Source organism: Bubalus kerabau, chromosome 18 (genome assembly GCF_029407905.1).
Source record: "Bubalus kerabau isolate K-KA32 ecotype Philippines breed swamp buffalo chromosome 18, PCC_UOA_SB_1v2, whole genome shotgun sequence".
NCBI classification, from domain to species: Eukaryota; Metazoa; Chordata; class Mammalia; order Artiodactyla; family Bovidae; genus Bubalus; species Bubalus kerabau.
The window spans coordinates 43,591,889-43,610,483 of record NC_073641.1 but is presented as its reverse complement, the minus strand read 5'-3'; the positions used below and the strand labels follow the sequence as shown (position 1 = coordinate 43,610,483).

Sequence of the window (18,595 nt, the reverse complement as noted above, 5' to 3'; positions counted from 1 at the left end):
GTGAAATAAGAGAAAAGCAAATGTGGTATATTAACACATATGTATGGTACCTAGAAAGATGGTACAAATGAACCTGTTTGCAGGGCAGGAGTAGAGACACAGATGTAGAGAACTGGCATGGGGACACAGCAGGGAAGGGAAGCATGAGATGAACTGGGAGAGCAGGACTGACATATATACAGTGCTGCTGCTGCTGCTAAGTCGCTGCACTGGTGTCCGACACTGTGCAACCCCATAGACGGCAGCCCACCAGGCTCCCCCGTCCCTGGGATTCTCCAGGCAAGAACACTAGAGGGGGTCATATATACACTACCGTGTGGAAATAGATAGCCTGTGGGAAGCTGCTGTATAGCAGAGGGAGCTCAGCTCAGTTCCGTCTTGACCTGGGCAGGGGGGTGGGAGGGGAGTAGGGTAGGAGGGAGGTTCAAGAGGGAGGGTATATATGTATACTTACAGCTGATTCACTTCCTTGTACAGCAGAAACTAATACAACATTGTAAAGCAATTATACTCCCATTAAAAATAAAACAAAGCACTAACTACTACTTGAAAGAAATTCATGCTATAGAAAGAGTATTTTCAAAATGGATTTTTGGATATGTTTCCATGCTTATTACTTTTTTTGCCAAAATATTATATATGCCAACAAAAAGTTTCATAGGCACATATTTGAAATCTTGAGAACAAAATTTTCTATTTTTTAAATCTTCCATAGAGTTTTACAAAACTTATGTTAAAAATTATTTTAAAAAAACAGTACCTCCCAATAACTTGGCAAAGCAAACTCGAAGTTGAAAATTAACACAAAATTTTAACTAAAACCTTTGCAAAAGTGGATAGGGCTACAAAATGAAAACTACTTTTTATTATGTGCTACCGCTAATGTACTGTTTCCATTTGGGCCTCCCTGTCCTTGCGAGGTAGCTTCAGCTATGGCAGACTTTAAAACCAACATCCATTTATTTTGAACTTAAAATCGTACTTGTGAATTATCACATTCCAAAATGTTAAGCCAAGTTTTTGAAGCCCTTGGAGTATATTTAACTATATAGCTTTAACTAAAAGTAATATTCACTGTGTATAATTTATTTTAGTAAAGGTGAAAAAGATTTTAAAGTATTAAGCACTTCATATTAAGTATATATTTTAAAAATTTAGCTTTTACATAAGTGTTTTATAATGTGTATATGTACTAATATGTGTACATGTTTAATAAATAAACACATGTATATGTATATTTTGGGTTGGCCGAAAAGTGTGTTTGGGTTTTCCATACTTTTTGGCCAACCCTATGTATGTATGGGCTTCTAAAGTGGCTCCGAGATAAAGAATCTGCCTGCCAACTCAGGAAACATGGGTTCGATCCCTGGGGTTGGGAAGATCCCCTGGAAAAGGAAATGGCAACCCACTCCAGTATAAACAGAGGATACTGGCGGGCTACAGTCCACACAGTTCATGGGGTTGCAAAGAGTCAGACATGACTTAGTGATTGAGCAAGCACACATGCATGCACATACACACACACACGGGGTGCATGCTTGTATCTTTTTTTTTTCTGAGCATAAGAAGTCAACAATTCTAGAGTAGTCATCTCACAATATAAAGGTTAACCCTAGCCACTACAGAAACATCTCATTTGAGATTTGCGGGATCTAAATGTTTCCCATCAGTCCAGTGCCCAGCAGTCCTCCTTGACTGGTTCTCCAGAGAGCTGGCTTCCTTGGGCTCTGCAGGTGTGAACCTAAACCCTTCCGGTCCCTCCACACTTGCTGTCCTGGTGGCCCCTGAGTTCCGACCACGGGGTGTCCTGCTCAGCCACCCCACCAAGCACAGATACCCTGGCCCTGCCGCTCTCACTCCTCTTGCTAACTGCTTGTTCCCTGGACCATTTTGCGAGCTCTCTTTGTCTGATTATTTTTCCTTTTATTCATTCCAGAGCAGCATATTTATAAAGCTATTAGTTAATGTTTCAGGCTCCCAGTCCCTCTCCCCACACTAGTCATTGTTTATTTTAGTGGCAACACTAAAATAACATTGAAGTGGCATTTCCAAGAAAAGAATGACTTGCAATTCTACGATAATTCTCAACTGATTTAATTTTTCTATGTTAATATTTGTGACCATGCGAATGTACCCTACCACCCTAACTCAATAGATTTGTCTATTTCTATCTCATCTATGTTCATCAGCAATATATATTTTTCAGACTACCTTATTTTACCATTGATGAGTCATGCTTGTACATGGCAAAACATTCAAGTAGAATAGAAGGACAGTGACTGAGAATTCTCCCCAATTCAGACCCCTCTCTCTAGTTTCTAGCTATACCCCAGGGCCCCACTCTGTTACCAGTTTAGGAGTATCTTTCCAAGAATTCTCTTAACATATCCAAGTTCTCTGTGTTATTTCTGTTTTAGACAAACAGGGGCACACTATCCATGCTATTCTGCATCTTAATTTTTTTTTTTTAATTTGAAAACCTATCTTAGAGATAGGAAGAACATAGTTTCTTTCTCCTTTTTAACAGCTGTATAATGTTCTACCAAAGGATTCTACTATGATTTGTTTAATTGGTCACCAATTAATGGGCATTTTCATTGTACAGTCTTTTCTGTGTCATCAATTCTACAGTAAATCTTATGTTCACAAGTCTCTGTGTACTGTACATGTACAGTTAAGTGAAAGATGAATTCCTAGATGTGGAATCCTCCAAATCCCATTAAAATATTTTAATCATTGCAAATTGTTTTGCCCAAGATGTTACACTAAATTGTATCTCCACTGACAATATGTCTAAGTGTAGTTTTTCAGTTTCACCAATGCCATAGGAATACTTTTAAAATATTAAATTATACTACGTACAGAAGTCTGTATTATCTTTCTTCACATAATATTTTCAGACTCAACCCACCTAAATTAATAGTCTTGATAAGCATAGTCATCAGCGATAATTTAGGTAAGCATGCTCTTTCTGTCATTCCCACTTTTTCAATATTTATGTGTAACACTATATTTAAAATGCTTGTGACCAGAACTTTTCCTTTTGAATCCTCCTCCCAGGACAGATTCCCTGAAGTGAAGGTACTATGTCAAAGGACATTCTGGCAAATTGCTTTTCACAAATGGCTTTTCCAAATTATACTCTCACCAAAAATGTATGAGTGCAGTGTACCAGGATCATTCAGGATGGGGTATTATGATTTAAAATTATATTGAATAGAAATTAATGAAGCTAATTAAATCATTTATATTGTTTTATTATTTATTGTATTATTTTATTTTAATTTGCATTTATTTATTTAACCAGAGAATTTGGCTGTTTCCCCTTAGTTTTTTTTTCCTACTTTATTTTACCTATTTTACCTTTGTAAATCATTTATTCATGTCTTTTGTCTACTATCTGTTGGAGTCCTAATCTTCACCACTAGAACATGCATTTGGATATAAAGATCTTAATCTTCTTAATCCCTTTGCAGTTAAAATTCCCCTTAATCTTTTAATAAATCTTTTAGCTGTTATTACTATATAGAAATTTTAACTGTTTCTATGGATGAGTTTGAGCTTTTTTCTCCTGTAATTGCCTTTTCACTGCTTTAATCTTAGGATGTTGCTGCCTTCTCAAAGACCTGAAACTCTCTTCTGTCAATTTTCACAACTGTATTTTAAATTTATCTTGGTAACTTAAAATTTAATTTAGCTGACATTTGTTTTGATGTATAGTGGAAATTTTATGTCTCTCTTCTAAATTGCTGTGTAATTATCCAAACATCATTTAGTAGGAATTAATTTTCTTAAGTTATGGGGCTTGATTTATTGTGATAGACACACATACACACATACATACATTTCTATTTCTGGATATCCTATTTTTGTTCTCACCCGTACGTCTGTTTTTATGCTTATCACATAGTATTTTGATCATGTTGTAACATCTAGTAGTACTGACTTCCTCCTCCATCTCAGTGCTGAAGCTTTTCCTGATATTGTTTGAAATTGTTACCCATTAATTTCCCCAAATTTTCTTGAGTCATGGTGTTGAGTTTCTAAGGCCATCTCAGGAGAATACTGTCTTTTCTAGTATGGCCCATCCTTCAAGGCCCAGGCCAATCCCCCTCCCACCTCCTTCTCCCCCTCCTGGGAACAGTTCTGACCTGCACACACAAAATCTATTTTCCTGGTGGTAATAGGCAGGATTCTAAGATAGGACCCAGGATTCCACACACTCCCACCTTGTGCACATCCTCACATCCCTCAGGACTGTGAACTGGATGAATTTTACTCCCATGATAAGGTATGTCATAAAGAGTGGACCTTAAGAGGGGGAGATTATTTGGGTGGGCCTAACCCAATCATACAAGCCGTTGAAAAGCAGAGTGTTCCCCGGCTGGTGGCAGAAGGGGCAGCCAGGGAGACATGCTCCAGCTGACCTGCAGGAAAGCAGATATCCATGGTGTGAACTGGCCGTGGAAGGGCGCAACCTCTAGGACCTGAGAGCAGTCCATGATTGACAACTAGGAGGACAATGGGGACCTCTTTCCTAAAAGTGCAAAGAACTAGACTCTGCCAACAACCAATGAGCTCAGAAGAGGTCCCTGAGCCCCAGATGAGATTGTCGGCAGCGCCAGCTAGAACCTAGGTCAGTCTCATGAAACACCAAGAAAAGAGCACCGTCGTGCGGTACTGTACCTTTGACCTGCAGGACTGCAAGCTTAGCCATGGGGGTAGCTCCAAAGCCTCTACATCTGTGGGGCATTTGTTACACAGCAATGAAAACGAATACAGTGGCAACACACAATTTAGTACTTAATCATTCTTAGGTCATTTACTAATCATTTCACATGTATAAAATGCTGTCACTCCTAATCAGATAATATACTCTATCTCTCTAAGCTTCAATTCCCTTGTGTTTAAAATGGGAATAAAATGCATCAAATAAATTACTGAAAGATATACAACCATTGTTACCAGCAGTTACTGCTGAAGGTGGGAGATGATAACACAATCACATTTCACAAGAAGGTCGTGCGATTAAACGTTACTGTTGTTAAGTCACTAAGTCGTGTCTAAACCTTTGTGACCACATGGACTGCAGCACACCAGGCTTCCATGTCCTTCACCATCTCCCAGAGTTTGCTCAAACTCATGTCCACTGAGTCAGTGATGCCATCCAACCATCTCATCCTCTGTCACCCCTTTCTCCTCCTGCCCTCAATCTTTCCAAGCATCAGGGTCTTTTCCAATGAGTTGGCTCTTCACATCAGGTAGCCAAAGTATTGAAGCTCAAATGAGATTTAATTATTTAATTGGAGATTAAATGAGATGATGCTTATAAAGTTCCTTGTAGGGTACATGGTGCATGGTAAACTATAAATATTAGCTCATTGTTATGAGAAAAGTAGCCTCTTTAAAGTGCCTCTCAGAATTCTATATATTCTGTATGTGCTAATTCTGTTTTCTACCAAGTGACCCTGGTTCTGTCTACACACAAACACACACACACACAGACCCCTACTTCCAGTAGCAACTGACCATCCGCCTCTAGACTGGTCATTAGTTTGGTCTCCTGGGAATTTGGAGTCAAGCCAATGAGAGACCAAGCTGCTTCACTCTTTGAGATGAGCTGAAAGGTCAAAAGGAGTCAGGACCAGAATCCTGTCCAAGGAAAGCCAGAGCCACATGCCTGAAGTCACAGAAGGGCAGACATCAAGAGGAAGTTGATCCCTTTAGAGCCACACAGAGTGGACATGCAGAAATGGTCAGGGCTGAGAGTGTCCCCAGGGGGAGAGGGATGCGACAGGAGCTTCTCGGGTCTTGGGGACTTGTGGTTCCCATGCACCAGTTCCCACGGTGCCTAACGGAACTTATTTGTACTAGATTTCCTTGTCCTCACAAAACTGAGTTGCTCTTTGGTCTTTCCAGACTTTCAGCTGTCAGCAGAGCTGAATCCCAGTGGCCTCTGGAGGGCACTCTTCCATTGTTTATTTCATAGTACATCCTACACAGAGTGTCTGGGAGAGGCCATTGGAAATAATAGTGACCATTTCCTGAGGACCTCCCATGTGCCGGCCATTGTGCTGGTGGCTTTACATAATGTAAATCTTAAGCAGTCACTAGTCTTCCCAGCATTAGAGAATGTTCTCTAGTATTTCTACAGGTATGTTATTATCCTGTATCAAGCAAAATGAAAGCTTTTTTATTTTAATGAAGTAACAGCTTCTGATAGGAACCAATTCAGATTCAGTTGGCTCTCCTCTATGTACCTGGATATAGTTTGCATTTTTATGGCCTGTAGTAAATACTGCTTTTTAATAAGAAAAACAATTAAACATGAGACCATCATAAAATGGGGGGAGGGAGAAGTAACTGGTTGACATGTGTATAAATTGCCTGTGTACCTTTTCTCTCCTAAGGGTAGGATAGCCCCTATTGCATATCTTTGACTACGCACCCCTCACCAACCCAGATAACTCGCGATAACTGTGTTGGTTTCAAGCCAGGCTGATGGCTGCTGGGGAGCAAGAGCCATGGTGAAGAGGAGTTCATTTTTTTTCTCCACCTTGTTCAGGCCCTTCTGAGAAAGATGAAAACAAGTACTGGTCCATCTCCATTTTTTAATAAGGTATTTGAAAAAACCTGCTTGGTCATTAGATGTTAACAATGTCAATGAAAATATTTATTAAATGTTACATATGAGTCATATGCATTACACATACTCTTTCCACTTAATTCTTACAACAACACAACAGTGTGTTATCATCTGCATTTACAGATGAGGAAATTTAGGCTGAGAAAGATTAGGCAAACATCCCTGCTAAGGAACAAAGCCTGGAACCAAGGCCAGGTTTACCTGCCTCCAAGACCTGAGATTTTTTTGGTTGGGATGCTCTTCCAATCACTGCCCACCCGCCCCCCCCCCCGCCCCCCCAGGTAGCATCTCTATCTCCAAAGAGAGCACCTCCATCTTAAATAAACAGCATATCCATTTCCCAATAAGGAGTGTACCTGGCATCCTGGCCAGGTCACCTCAAATTCCTTATTCATTATATCACTGTCTACCACACCTCTATACTTACTACGGAAGGAAGAATCAGAAAGAAAGAATCAAAAGTTGGGAAATCTGGTTCTAAATAGTTTCTTAATCTCTCCACTGTTTTATTCATATAAGGAGATTTATTGACCACCTACTATATTTTAGCCCTGGTTGTATGTATTGGGGAAATATTGGTGTACAAGACATCCGCGTGTGCGTGCTAAGTTGCTTTAGTTGTGTTGGCTCTCTGCAGCCCTGTGGACTGTAGCCTGCCAGGCTCCTCTGTCCATGGATCCTCCAGACAAGAATACTGGAGTGGGTTGCCACGCCCTCCACCAGATGATCTTCCCAACCTAGGGTTCGAACCCACAATTCTTACATTTCCTGCATTGGCAGGCAGGTTGTTTACCATTAGCGGCACCTGGGAAGCCCCATACAATCCATGTCCCTGATTTTATGGGAACTCGCATCCATGCTTTAGAAAACTGCTTTACCCCTGTGTAGGGATAATATGATTATAATGATATTAAGGAATTATTAAAGTAAACTTTGTTGCTTTACAACAGTTTTATTAAAGTACAATTTACATCTACAATTTATCCTTTTCAAGTGTATAATTGGGTGGTTTTATATGTTCACAGAGTTGAATATCACCAATATCTACTTTTAAGACATTTTTATCCTTCCAAAGAGAAGCTCTATACCCATTACCAGTCATTCCCCGTTTCTCCCTTCTCCTAGCCCCTGGTGACACTAATCTACTTTTTGTCTCTATGGATTTGCCTCTTCTGGATAGTTCAGTATGTGGTCTTTTGTGCCTGGCTTCTCTCACTTGGCATAATGCTTTTAATGTTCGTCTGTGTAGTAGCATATTTCAGCACTTCATTCCTTTATATTGCCAAATAGTGTTCCATAGTACAGATGTACCACATCTGTTTGACCATGAGTTGATGGACACTTAGATCATTTCCACTTTAGACTATTACAAATAATGCTACTGCACACATTGGTGTACAAGTTTTTGTCTGGACATTGGTTTTCAGTACTTTTGGGTGTGTGCCTAGAAATTGAATTGATGGGCATATGGAATCTGTATGTGTAACTTTTTGAAGAACTGCCATGCTGTGTTTCAAAAGGGTATATACCATTTTACTTTCCCACCAGCAGTGCATGAAGGTTCTAATTGCTCCACATTCTCATCAACACTTGCTATTGTCTACCTTTATTATTACAGCCATTCTAATGAGTGTGAAGTGGTATTTCACTGTGATTTTGATTTGCGTTCCCTGGTGACTTAATGATGTTGAGCACCTTTTCATATGCTTTTGGCCATTTGTGTATCTTTGGGAAAATGTCTGTTGAAATCCTTTGCTCATTTTTTAAATTGGATCAGTTACCTTTATTTGTTGTTGTTAAAGTGTAAGAGTTCTTTATATATTCTAGATATAAATCTTTTATCATCAAATATATGATTTGCAAATATTTTCTCAGGAAGCTACAGATGTTAAATAATTGTCACTGATTCTTTTCAACAAATGACCTAGGGGTAGGGCTAAGTTGACTTACTGGGGAGTCAACTCTGAATCAAATCAAAGTTAAGTTCTGGAAATGGAGCTTTTCAGAGAGCTATCAGACTGTTCAATACTGACAGTTCTCTGGGGACAGAGCTTTGGCAAACCTCCAAACTTGCCCTGATCCAGGGCTACTATGCTGTTTGCTTCCACAGCTACCATAATTGTGAGGCTGTTGGTTTTCAAGGCTGTGGGGGCTGGGGAGAAAGAGATGAAAAAGTTAAGTTAAAATGTCAGAAAGCTCACTGTGTTTTCCAAGATCCAGCCATTTTTCTTGAATAAGTGCTTCTTAGACTGCTTCGATGGTTAGATAGCATCGCCAACCCAATGGACATGAATTTGAGCAAACTCCAGGAGACAGTGAAGGACAGAGAAGCCAGGTGTGCTGCAGTCCATGGGGTCACAAAGAGCCAGCCACGGCTTGGTAGCTGACCAACAACAGACTGCTTCAACCCTTTAATTTCCAGAGTTCTGGAAAAGTTGCTTTGATAATTTTTTCCAGTGGTCTTCTTGTTTTTATGGAAAAATGTATTTCTGGAGGTCCTTATTCTATCATTCCAGAAATGCTTTCTCCAAAAAATTTTAAGTATAATATACATAAAAAGAAAGGCCCAAATCCTAAGTGTTCAGCTGGTGAATTTTTATATTAGTCATCACCCAAATCAAGCAACAGAACTTTACCAGTACTACAGAGCCCTCTCACACCCTTAACCAGTTACTAACACCTCCTCACCCCCTTAACCAAAGTAAAATGGTATTAATCACCATAGGATAACTTTCCTTTCCAGCACCATAATGGTTTTTTCCAACTGTTTGACTCTAATTGTTCATTCCCCAACCACTCCCTTAACACATTTCATCTAATGGCATCCTTATTTTACTTGTTAAACTTGATTTTTCAATTTTTAAAAATTAGTCTACTTAGGACACCCACTTATCTCTGTCAAGTTCCTCCTGCCTCCCAAAATTCTTCTATCATCACAACCATCCTCCCCTTGGGGTGTTGGTTGTAATTCTCTTCTATCCCTTTTCCCAAGACTTTATAGACACACTTGATCACCCACATAAATATAGAAAGCTGGAATCACTTCAGATAAAGTTAGATGGGTTTTCCTGGGAATTTTGCACCATGTTTAAACTTTCTGATTTGTAAAGTAGAGGAGCAGTTTCTCAGAGGCTTTTGGGAAATTTATCCTTCCATGCAGTTTTTTTTTTGTTTTTTTTTTCTTGCTTTTCCTGACCAATTTATGAGGTGGTGGGGACCCAGGTCCCTTTAGGTGTTTTTCCTGATCATGGATCATTAGCCAGCAGAAAATGAGAGGTTCTGATGAAGGATAAAACAGATGCAGTAAATCACAGTGATGCGATGTTTAAGAGTAATTGCTTGGGAAGCGAAAAGGGGTCAAGGTGGTTGAACTTGATACAAAGAATAACCAAGGCTGGGAAAACTTGTAAACTGAGTGAAAAAGTTGGACGAAGATAAAGGACTTGCAATAACTAATAAAAATTATTAAAATACAATTCTGTCCTTATAAGGAATTTTTCATCATAGCAGAAGACAAGAGTGCTTTAGAGAACAAAGGCCAAAATTTCCAGAGTCCAAACTAATATATACTTATATATTGTTTCATATCTTCTCTTTAACTTTTTACTGTAAGTTGTGAGTAAAATAAAAATGCAAAACAGTAAGATGGTTCATTAAAAAATGTAAACGTAATTAGCACATAAACTGGCAAACTCCATTTCTAGGTATATACCCAAAGAATTGAAAGGAGCATTTGACAGATATTTGCACATCAGTGTTTGTCACAGCGTTATTTATAACAGCCAAAAGGTGGAAACAACTCACGTACTGATAGATGAATGGATAAACAAAGTATGGTGAATACAGTTGACCCTTAAACAGTGCAGAAGTTAGGGGTGTCAACCCTCTGAGCAGTAGGAAATCTGTATGCTGTTCTCCTGTATCCACAGTTCTGCATCCAATGGATTCAGCCAACCAGGGATCACTCCACTAGTACCGGAGTGCAGGTGGACTAAGTTGCATCAGTCATGTCTGACTCTTTGTGACCCTATGGACTGTAGCCTGTCCATTGAATTTTCCAGGCAAGAATACTGGAGTGGGTTGCCATTCCCTTCTCTAGGGGATCTTCCCGACCCAGGGATCAAACCTGTGCCTCTTACATCTCCTGCACTGGCATTGGCAGGCAGGTTCTTTACCACTACGCTACCTGGGAAGCCCCAGTACTGGAGTACTTACTATAGAAAAACACCCATGTGTAAGCGGACCCTCACAGTTCAAACCTGTGTCATTCAAGGGTCAACTGACTTGGTTTCCTCCCAGAACTCATTGAAAGGTTAAGACCCTTGTTGACAATAACTTGAAAGTGACCCCTAGAAACAAAGGTGGACAGAGAAATGTGGATTCGTTCCAATTTCCTGGGCCCTCTCGAGTCTCCCGTGAAGACTGTAGCAACAGGGCTTGCTTTCTTTTCTCCTGAAGGGTGTCATTGCGGTGTGTGCTGAGACAATCTGATGAGCACCTCAACTTAGACCTTGAGGGTAGCACCAAACTAGAATGTTGTTGTTGCTTCACCAACATCACCTGAGAAGCTTAACAAACCTCCAAATGGATGGCAGCCAGGAAGAGCTGATGTGGAAGTTGGTAGAAGGGCCATGAGGCTGGACTGCACACAGCCTCACCTGGTGGGGGCTGTGGCCATGGCAGTGATGCATGGGGCATCCCCTGAGCCTGTCAGTGGGTGCCTGATGCCAGTTGAGCTCCATGGGGCAGGGGAAGCCAGGTTAGCTGGCTGGCTGCAACCTTGCCCAGAGATGAGGGCTGCCCCAAGGAGGAGAGGCTTTTGGGGTGTCTACCTCTCCTGCCTCTGATGCAGAATGTGATGTCATGTTGGACATTTATAGGACATTTTCCTGGATGATAAATTCCTTTTAATATGAAGTAACTTCAGGAACAAAAAGCACCAGAAGCTAAGCCAGATTTTGATGCTAGGAGGAGGAAACACCTGAAAAAAACTCCTTCTGTCTGTTGACTCCTCTTCTAGGGTCTCCAGGTCTGGAGAAGAATGTGACCAGTTTAGAGCAGGAGTCCCCAGTCTCCAAAATCTAATGCCTGATGATCTTAGGGGGAGCTCATGTTATTAATAATAATAGAAATAAAGTGCAGAGTAAATGTAATCCTTTTGAATCATCCCAAAACCATCACCCACTGCGACCCTGCCCCATCTGTGGAAAAACTATCTTCCATGAAATTGGTCCCTGGTGCCAAAAAGATTGGGGACCACTGAATTCGAGCAACTGTATCCCCTCTTCTGTTGCTAGTCACTGGTTGCCAAGTCTGAAGATGTGGAATAGGACATGCTTATATTCTCTGTTTTTAACTAATACACCTCTTGAGCCAAAGCTTGAGCTTTAAAGGGGTTCCTGGAGTCTAACAAGGCTGATTTCATGACAAGGCATCAAAGATGAAGTGACAGAACAATTTCTTGAATTTATGGACATCCTTTAAAAATTTTTCGACTCTGCAATAGAAGGCAGAGAAATGACTGTAAGCTGTGACTTGGTGACATCTGCATGGCTGCTCCTCAGAACATTTTGCTCATTCCTGATTTTTTGTTTTTTTTTTCTTTTTGATATTTCAAGCCTAAAAACTGATGGATGACCTCAGCTTGTGGAGAAAAATAATAGTTCGGTGACTGGGAAATAGATCTTTATGAGATTTATTTCATTCTGTTACTAGTTGTCTTAAGTAAGCAGTGATTTAAAAAAAAAACAAAAACAAAAACCCTCAACTCTCCAGGAATCTTTGCTCTTCAGAGCTATCTGTTGGTATTTCATAATTCTGATAGCCCAGTCAGGTCTCAGTTGCTTTTGAGACCAAGAAAGTACACTCTCCGTGTTATGATTTAGAGCAAGACAATTCAAATTGTTTCTATGCTGGAATCTGTCCAGTGTACACAGGCCAAAGGAAGCACAGTAGGAAGGTGGGCACTGATGTGTGGGCATCACCGATACAGTTGTTAGAGCATGAGACCACTGCCAGTTCTTTTTTCTTCTCTGTGCTGCTCTATTTAATGTTTTTAAAAGTTTATCTTTTAGCCCAAAGATCTTGCCTTACTGACTAAGGCGTGAAGTTCATGTAGGGAACTTATAGATAGCTCATCTTCCCCTTCAGCGATTTTTAAATCTGATATTTAGTGTTTCATCAATGGCACTGAAAAAAAGCCAGAGCTTCATGGTTTGGGTTGGGTAGGCATCTCTGATTAGCTCAACACCTAAGACATAATGAAAGCTCAGTATATGTTTGTTGAATAAGATAAATATTGCTTCTTAAAATGAAAGTCTCAGGTTTGTGTAACCTGAATCAGTCCCGTTATTTGTGGCAGTTAGCGTCAGTGATTGAGAATGTAGTCTTAAACCCCAGGGGACCCAGATTTGGAATTTCCATAATTGTCCACCTGAAAATAGATAGAAGCATTATATGTTATGTGCTTTTTAAATTTGCTGTGCATGCAAAAAGGCGTTCTATGTTGGTATTCCCAATTTACCAATCTGACTTACATGTTTTAGAATAGATTGAAATGTATCCTTACAAAAAATAGCATCCTGGTGGTGTTTGTGGAAGCTTGTTTCAGTCTTTTCTCCATAAACAAATAGTAATGTTTTTATAAAAACAAACATGATTTTTGCAAATTTGCACAAATCAATCTAAAATCCTCCTTTCTCTCTCCCACCATGATAGTGCTCTAATGACAAAAGTAGAAGCATGGGCAAAGGATTTTCTGATCACCTCTAGGAATTCCATTTAAAAAAGATGTCCAGTCTATCCAGGATTATTAGAATCAATTATGTAAATTAATTCACTTTTGAAAGAAGAGGAAAGGTATATTTTAGTTAATTCCCCCAAATAAAAATCTATATAATAAATATTATAATAACGATCTCTAATGAGTTTTCAGGCAGAATTCACATCCCTGGACCCTCCCCTCAAAATCCATCCTCACCATGTCCTTGTTGTGCATTCTTGATGCTGCATTGGTCTGAAACACTCATTTTGAAGATGGGAAAGCATAAGCCCACTGGATGAAATATCTCCCTCCAGGTCACATGATCACATGACCTGGGGGACCCCCTCTCCCCCGGGATCTCTCACCCAGGACTGGGCCCCAGCTCTAGAGGACTGGCGGACCAGCTCTCTCACATCTCCTGCACTGTTGCCAAGAGCAGGAAACAGGAAAAGGTCATGATGTTTGAGTTCCTTCAATTTGCTTTTAATTCCTTTCCTCCCCCACTGAGGTCATCCTTGAGGACTAGCTCTGTTTTCAGGGGTACAGAGTCTTAATTTATCATTGCAGTCTCTGGAAGAAGACTTCAGAGTTCAGAGCAAACAGAAAGACGAATGTTTGCTTTGGGGATCTTTCATCATTTTATCCTTAGTAATGACCGGAGAAGAAAAGGGGTTTGCTCATAAGTTATAAATCGTCATGCAAAGAGAAAATGTAGTAAAGCAAAACGGATTTAAGAACTCGTTGATGGTGTTCTAGAGTAAATAATTGAAAAATCTTTGGATTATTGTTGATGCTCAGATCATAAAGAGACTTAAGATTTAGAACTCAGATCTTCTGCCCAAAAGCCAGGACTTATGGAATCTGAGTGTTTAGGTGGCAAAGAGGAACGTAATTTTGATTTTCAAGAAGTTTGTTTTATTCTGAAGCCTTCTTTGACTGATAGCTCAGTTAGTAAAGAATCTGCCTGCAATGCAGGAAACACCGGTTCAATTCCTGGGTTGGGAAGATCTGGAGAAGGGATAGGCTACTTACTCCAGTATTCTTGGGCTTCCCTGGTGGCTCAGCTGGTAAAGAATCCATCTGCAATGCGGGAGAACTGGGTTTGATCCCTGGATTGCGAAGATCCCTTGGAGAAAGGAAAGGCTACCCACTCCAGTATTCTGGCCTGGAGAATTCATGGACTGTATAGTCCATGGGGTCGCAGAGTCAGACACGACTGAGCAACTTTCACTTTCTTTTCACTTTTCTTTGACTGAAAAAAAAACCTTGTAAGTTTAATTACAACGGACCCTGAAAGCGCCGTGCCCGTTTAGAGCTTTCCTCCCCTAGTGTGTGTCGAAGGTGTAGCCATTTTCATTAGATTTTTGAAGCCTTGTTTTGATTTGCAAAGTTTGTATTTGTTGTCAAAATGAAAAATATTTATTTTAAAAATTGTTACTGGAGTACAGTTGCTTTATAACGTTGTATTAGTTTCTCCTGTACAGAAAAATGAATCGGCCACACAGACACTTGCATCCCATCCCTTTTGGACTTCCTTCCCATTCAGGTCACCACGGTGCATTAAGTAGAGTTCCCTGTGTGCATGTTTTATACAAAATGAAATATTTTAAACGATAAGAACAGTGCATGCACAGTTCGTCCAGGCAAAAAGAAGAAAGTGACCACCTGTAATCCTACTACCTGGAGGTATATACTGCTAATACTTGAGGTATTTTCTTCTGAAAGCATGAGCACCAATGCACACATGCATGCATGCACACACACACCCCTACAAAGAATGGTTTGGTTGGGTTACTTGTGTCTATTTAAGAGCGTAAACTTAATGAATCCTGATCCTATCACTTATGAAATGCGTAACAATGGGTGATTTCTTAACCCCACTAAACCAAGGGTTCCCTAACTACAAACTGAGGTAAAGAACAATTCCTGATTTCTAGGGTGATAGGAGAGTAAATGAGGATGTGCATGTAAAGGGCTTATGACAGTGTCTGACACCACGAGCAGTCAACAGATGGGAGCCATCATTAGCTTGTAACTTTCTCTTGTCTCTTCAGAAAACATGCACCACCACCAGCCTTTTGACAGCTCTGGAAAACCACCAGTTCTCATCAGTTTCATCTCTACCTTAGTGAAGATTTGCATAGATGTGAACACAGGTTAGATTCCTGAACCCACAGGTAGAGTCACTGTTAATAATCATGTCTGTGCTTACTGCATCTCTGTGCCAGCACTCCACACATGTCAGCTCAGTGATTGCTCACAGCACCTCTTCTCCATGACCATCATTATACCCAAACATAGATGAGAGAGTCCATGCTGGCAAAGAAGAGACAGGATCCATCCAAACCCAGGTCCGTTTTTCTTCCTGGGCTGCTCACTATGACACAGCCTCTGAAATCCCAGCACATCCTTCCAGAAGTACTGAAATAAGTCTGAAAGCAACTTCCTGGCCAGGCCTGAGCTGCTTCTAACACAGTAACAACTATCTGCTCATCGTGGAAGTCACCCTGGACCAGAAGTCAGGAAACCCGTGTCCCTTGAAGTCCCTAAATCCTTCTCGTCACTTTCTTTTCCTTTGGAGTTGAAGAGGGTATAATAATTATCTATCTTGTCTTTCTCATGAGGATGAAGTGATAGAGGAAACTGATCAGAATCCTAGTAATATGATGGAAATTGTAAATAGCGATGACATCATCTACCTCTCTACCACCATGGCTCTCTTTGGTGATGATCTTCTGGTAATTCAAAATGTTTTTTCCCTTTGATATATTAATAAATCTTTCTTTATCTCACTAATATCCTTCCTTCCTAACCAGCCCACCTGGGGACCATCCAGGTCTCATCATATTCTTTTAAGATCTGTTTTTATCTTTTAGTTAGTTAGTTCAGTCACTCAGTCATGTCCGACTCTTTGCGACCCCATGAATCACAGCACGCCAGGCCTCCCTGTCCATCACCAACTCCCGGAGTTCACTCAGACTCACATCCATCAAGTCAGTGATGCCATCCAGCCATCTCATCCTTTGTCGTCCCCTTCTCCTCCTGCCCAACGTTGTCTTAATTTCTGCTGTACAACGAAGCAAATCAGCTGTATGCATACATATATGCCCTCTCTCTTGAGCCTCCCTCCCACCCTTCTAGGTCAGCACAGAGCACAGAGCTGAGCTCCCTGTGCTATACAGCAGCTTCCCACTATCTATCTATTTCACATGTACTAGTATTTCACCAAAAAATCTACAAATGATAAATGCTGGAGAGGGTGTGGAGAAAAGGGAATCCTCTTGCACTGTTGATGGGAATGTATATTGGTACTGCCACTATGGAGAACAGTATGGAGAGTCCTTTAAAAAAATTAAAAATAGAACTATGACGTGACCCAGCAATCCCACCCCTGGACATCTACCCAGGGAAAAACCACAATTCAGAAAGAAACATGTACCCCAGTGTTCTCATCAGATCTTGAATACTACTCTGGTTCCCTCTCTGAATTTTATCCACAGTCTCTCGCAATCCCAGTTACTCTCTATGCAAACTGGAAACTAATTGCAAAGGTATAGCTCCTCTTCATGTCCTTTCCCCTAGACATACATTTATGAATGGGTTAAACGCTCCACTCCTGGAGTAGCTACACATGCCTTTTTTGTGGCACCATTTAATAAACATCATGGCTTTGTAAACAACATGATTAAGATGTCCCCTGGGACTCTGGGAGGTATCCAGTTTATTCATGTGTGAGAAAATTGTTCAGGGTTTTATCTGATACCTTGCTTTTCCCAACTAGGAATGTCTCTGGCTAATGGAGAGCATTGGTAGACCAGACCAGAACTAGGACTGGGGTCCTGGAGTTGCTTTGCTGGATGGATTTCCTCGAGTTAGAGAGCATGGGACAGTTAGGAAGAGGAATCTGATCCTTGCGGTCAATTTGTAAGATTCGGGGAACTACTTACTAGCCATTCAGTGTTTCCTTAATGTGGTTCACTGACTTGTAAAGAGGAGATGTTTTGATATGTCATCATAAGACAGAGCAAGTCAAGGTGAAGCCCTCGATTGAATGGTAATTGCTTGGGAACGGAAGAAGGGTCAAAATGGCTGAACTTAATGATGCAAAGAGCGATCATGGGAAGAGAATTATAAACTGAGCGAGGAAGGTTGGGCAGAGACAAGGGACTTCAAGTGAGCTATAAAGATGTTTGCAAACCTGTCCTTGGAAGAGATGTCCATGAGAGTGAGAAACAGAGAACATAAAGGATATTTTCAAGAGTTCCAAGTTTTAATAATGTATATGTGTTTTGTTTTCTGCACAATTATTTGCCTGTTAAGAGTAGATACGATTTTTCTAACAACTGAGTAGCAAGTGCAAACTAAGTTGTCAAATTAAAATTTTATTTATGGAATTAAAAATTCCATACAATATTTGGGAATAATTACTAAAGAAGTACCCATTTTTCACCTAAAATTCTAATTTTACTGGGTCTCCTGTGTTGTGTCTGGTGACATTAGCACAAACCTGTAGAAGGAAGGGCACCAGCCCCAAGTAGATGAAGGCATCCAGGGAGAGGGACTATCTCTAGGATACTACCCATTTTTATTCCACTAGAGCGTCTGTGGGCTTCCCAGGTGGCACAGTGGTAAAGAACCCACCTGCCAATGCAGGAGACACAGGAGACTCAGGTTCAATGCCTGGGTTGGGAATATCTCCCAGAGTAAGTAATGGCAACCCACTCTAGTATTCTTGCCTGGAAGATCCCATGGCCAAAGTAACCTGGGGGCTATAGTCCATGGGGTTGTAAAGAGTTGAACACACCTGAGGGGCTGAGCACACACACACAGAGTGTCTAAAGAAGCCCTTCTGGGTAACACAGTGCTCACTGCTGGGAAGGCAGCAGGCCAGGGTGAGGTGTGGTCCAGGCCTGGAGGTGGGCAGTGGCTACAGTGGGTGTTCCACTTCTGAGTTTGTCCTGGTCAAGCCCAAGTTCTTGCAAATAGGTCAAAATAGAAGATCCCTGTGGCCTGGAACAAGTCCAGGGAACTTTGGCTGGTCCCGGGATCAGGGCAAGGGGAACACAGAGAAGGAGCTTGATGGTACAGGCAAGGGAGGTAGACACAAGGACTTGCTGTTATGTCCTTGAAGGGAAAACATCAAATCACATGCAGTTGATAGGAATACACATTAATGGGATTAAGGC

The 18,595-nt window shown here is 40.8% G+C and overlaps 1 protein-coding gene across 2 annotated transcripts in view; it reads left to right on the top strand.

Moving 5' to 3' along the window:
* Positions 1-16,497, top strand: part of LOC129633358 (PDZ domain-containing protein 2-like) — a 171,851-nt gene extending 155,354 nt beyond the window's left edge. For both annotated transcript variants that reach the window (XM_055555304.1, XM_055555305.1), the window contains exon 3: positions 15,464-16,497. In XM_055555304.1, the coding sequence (XP_055411279.1) occupies positions 15,464-15,491 (28 nt within the window). In that variant the 3' untranslated portion in view covers positions 15,492-16,497. The remainder of the gene's footprint in view (positions 1-15,463) is intronic.
* Positions 16,498-18,595: the final 2,098 nt, after the last annotated feature.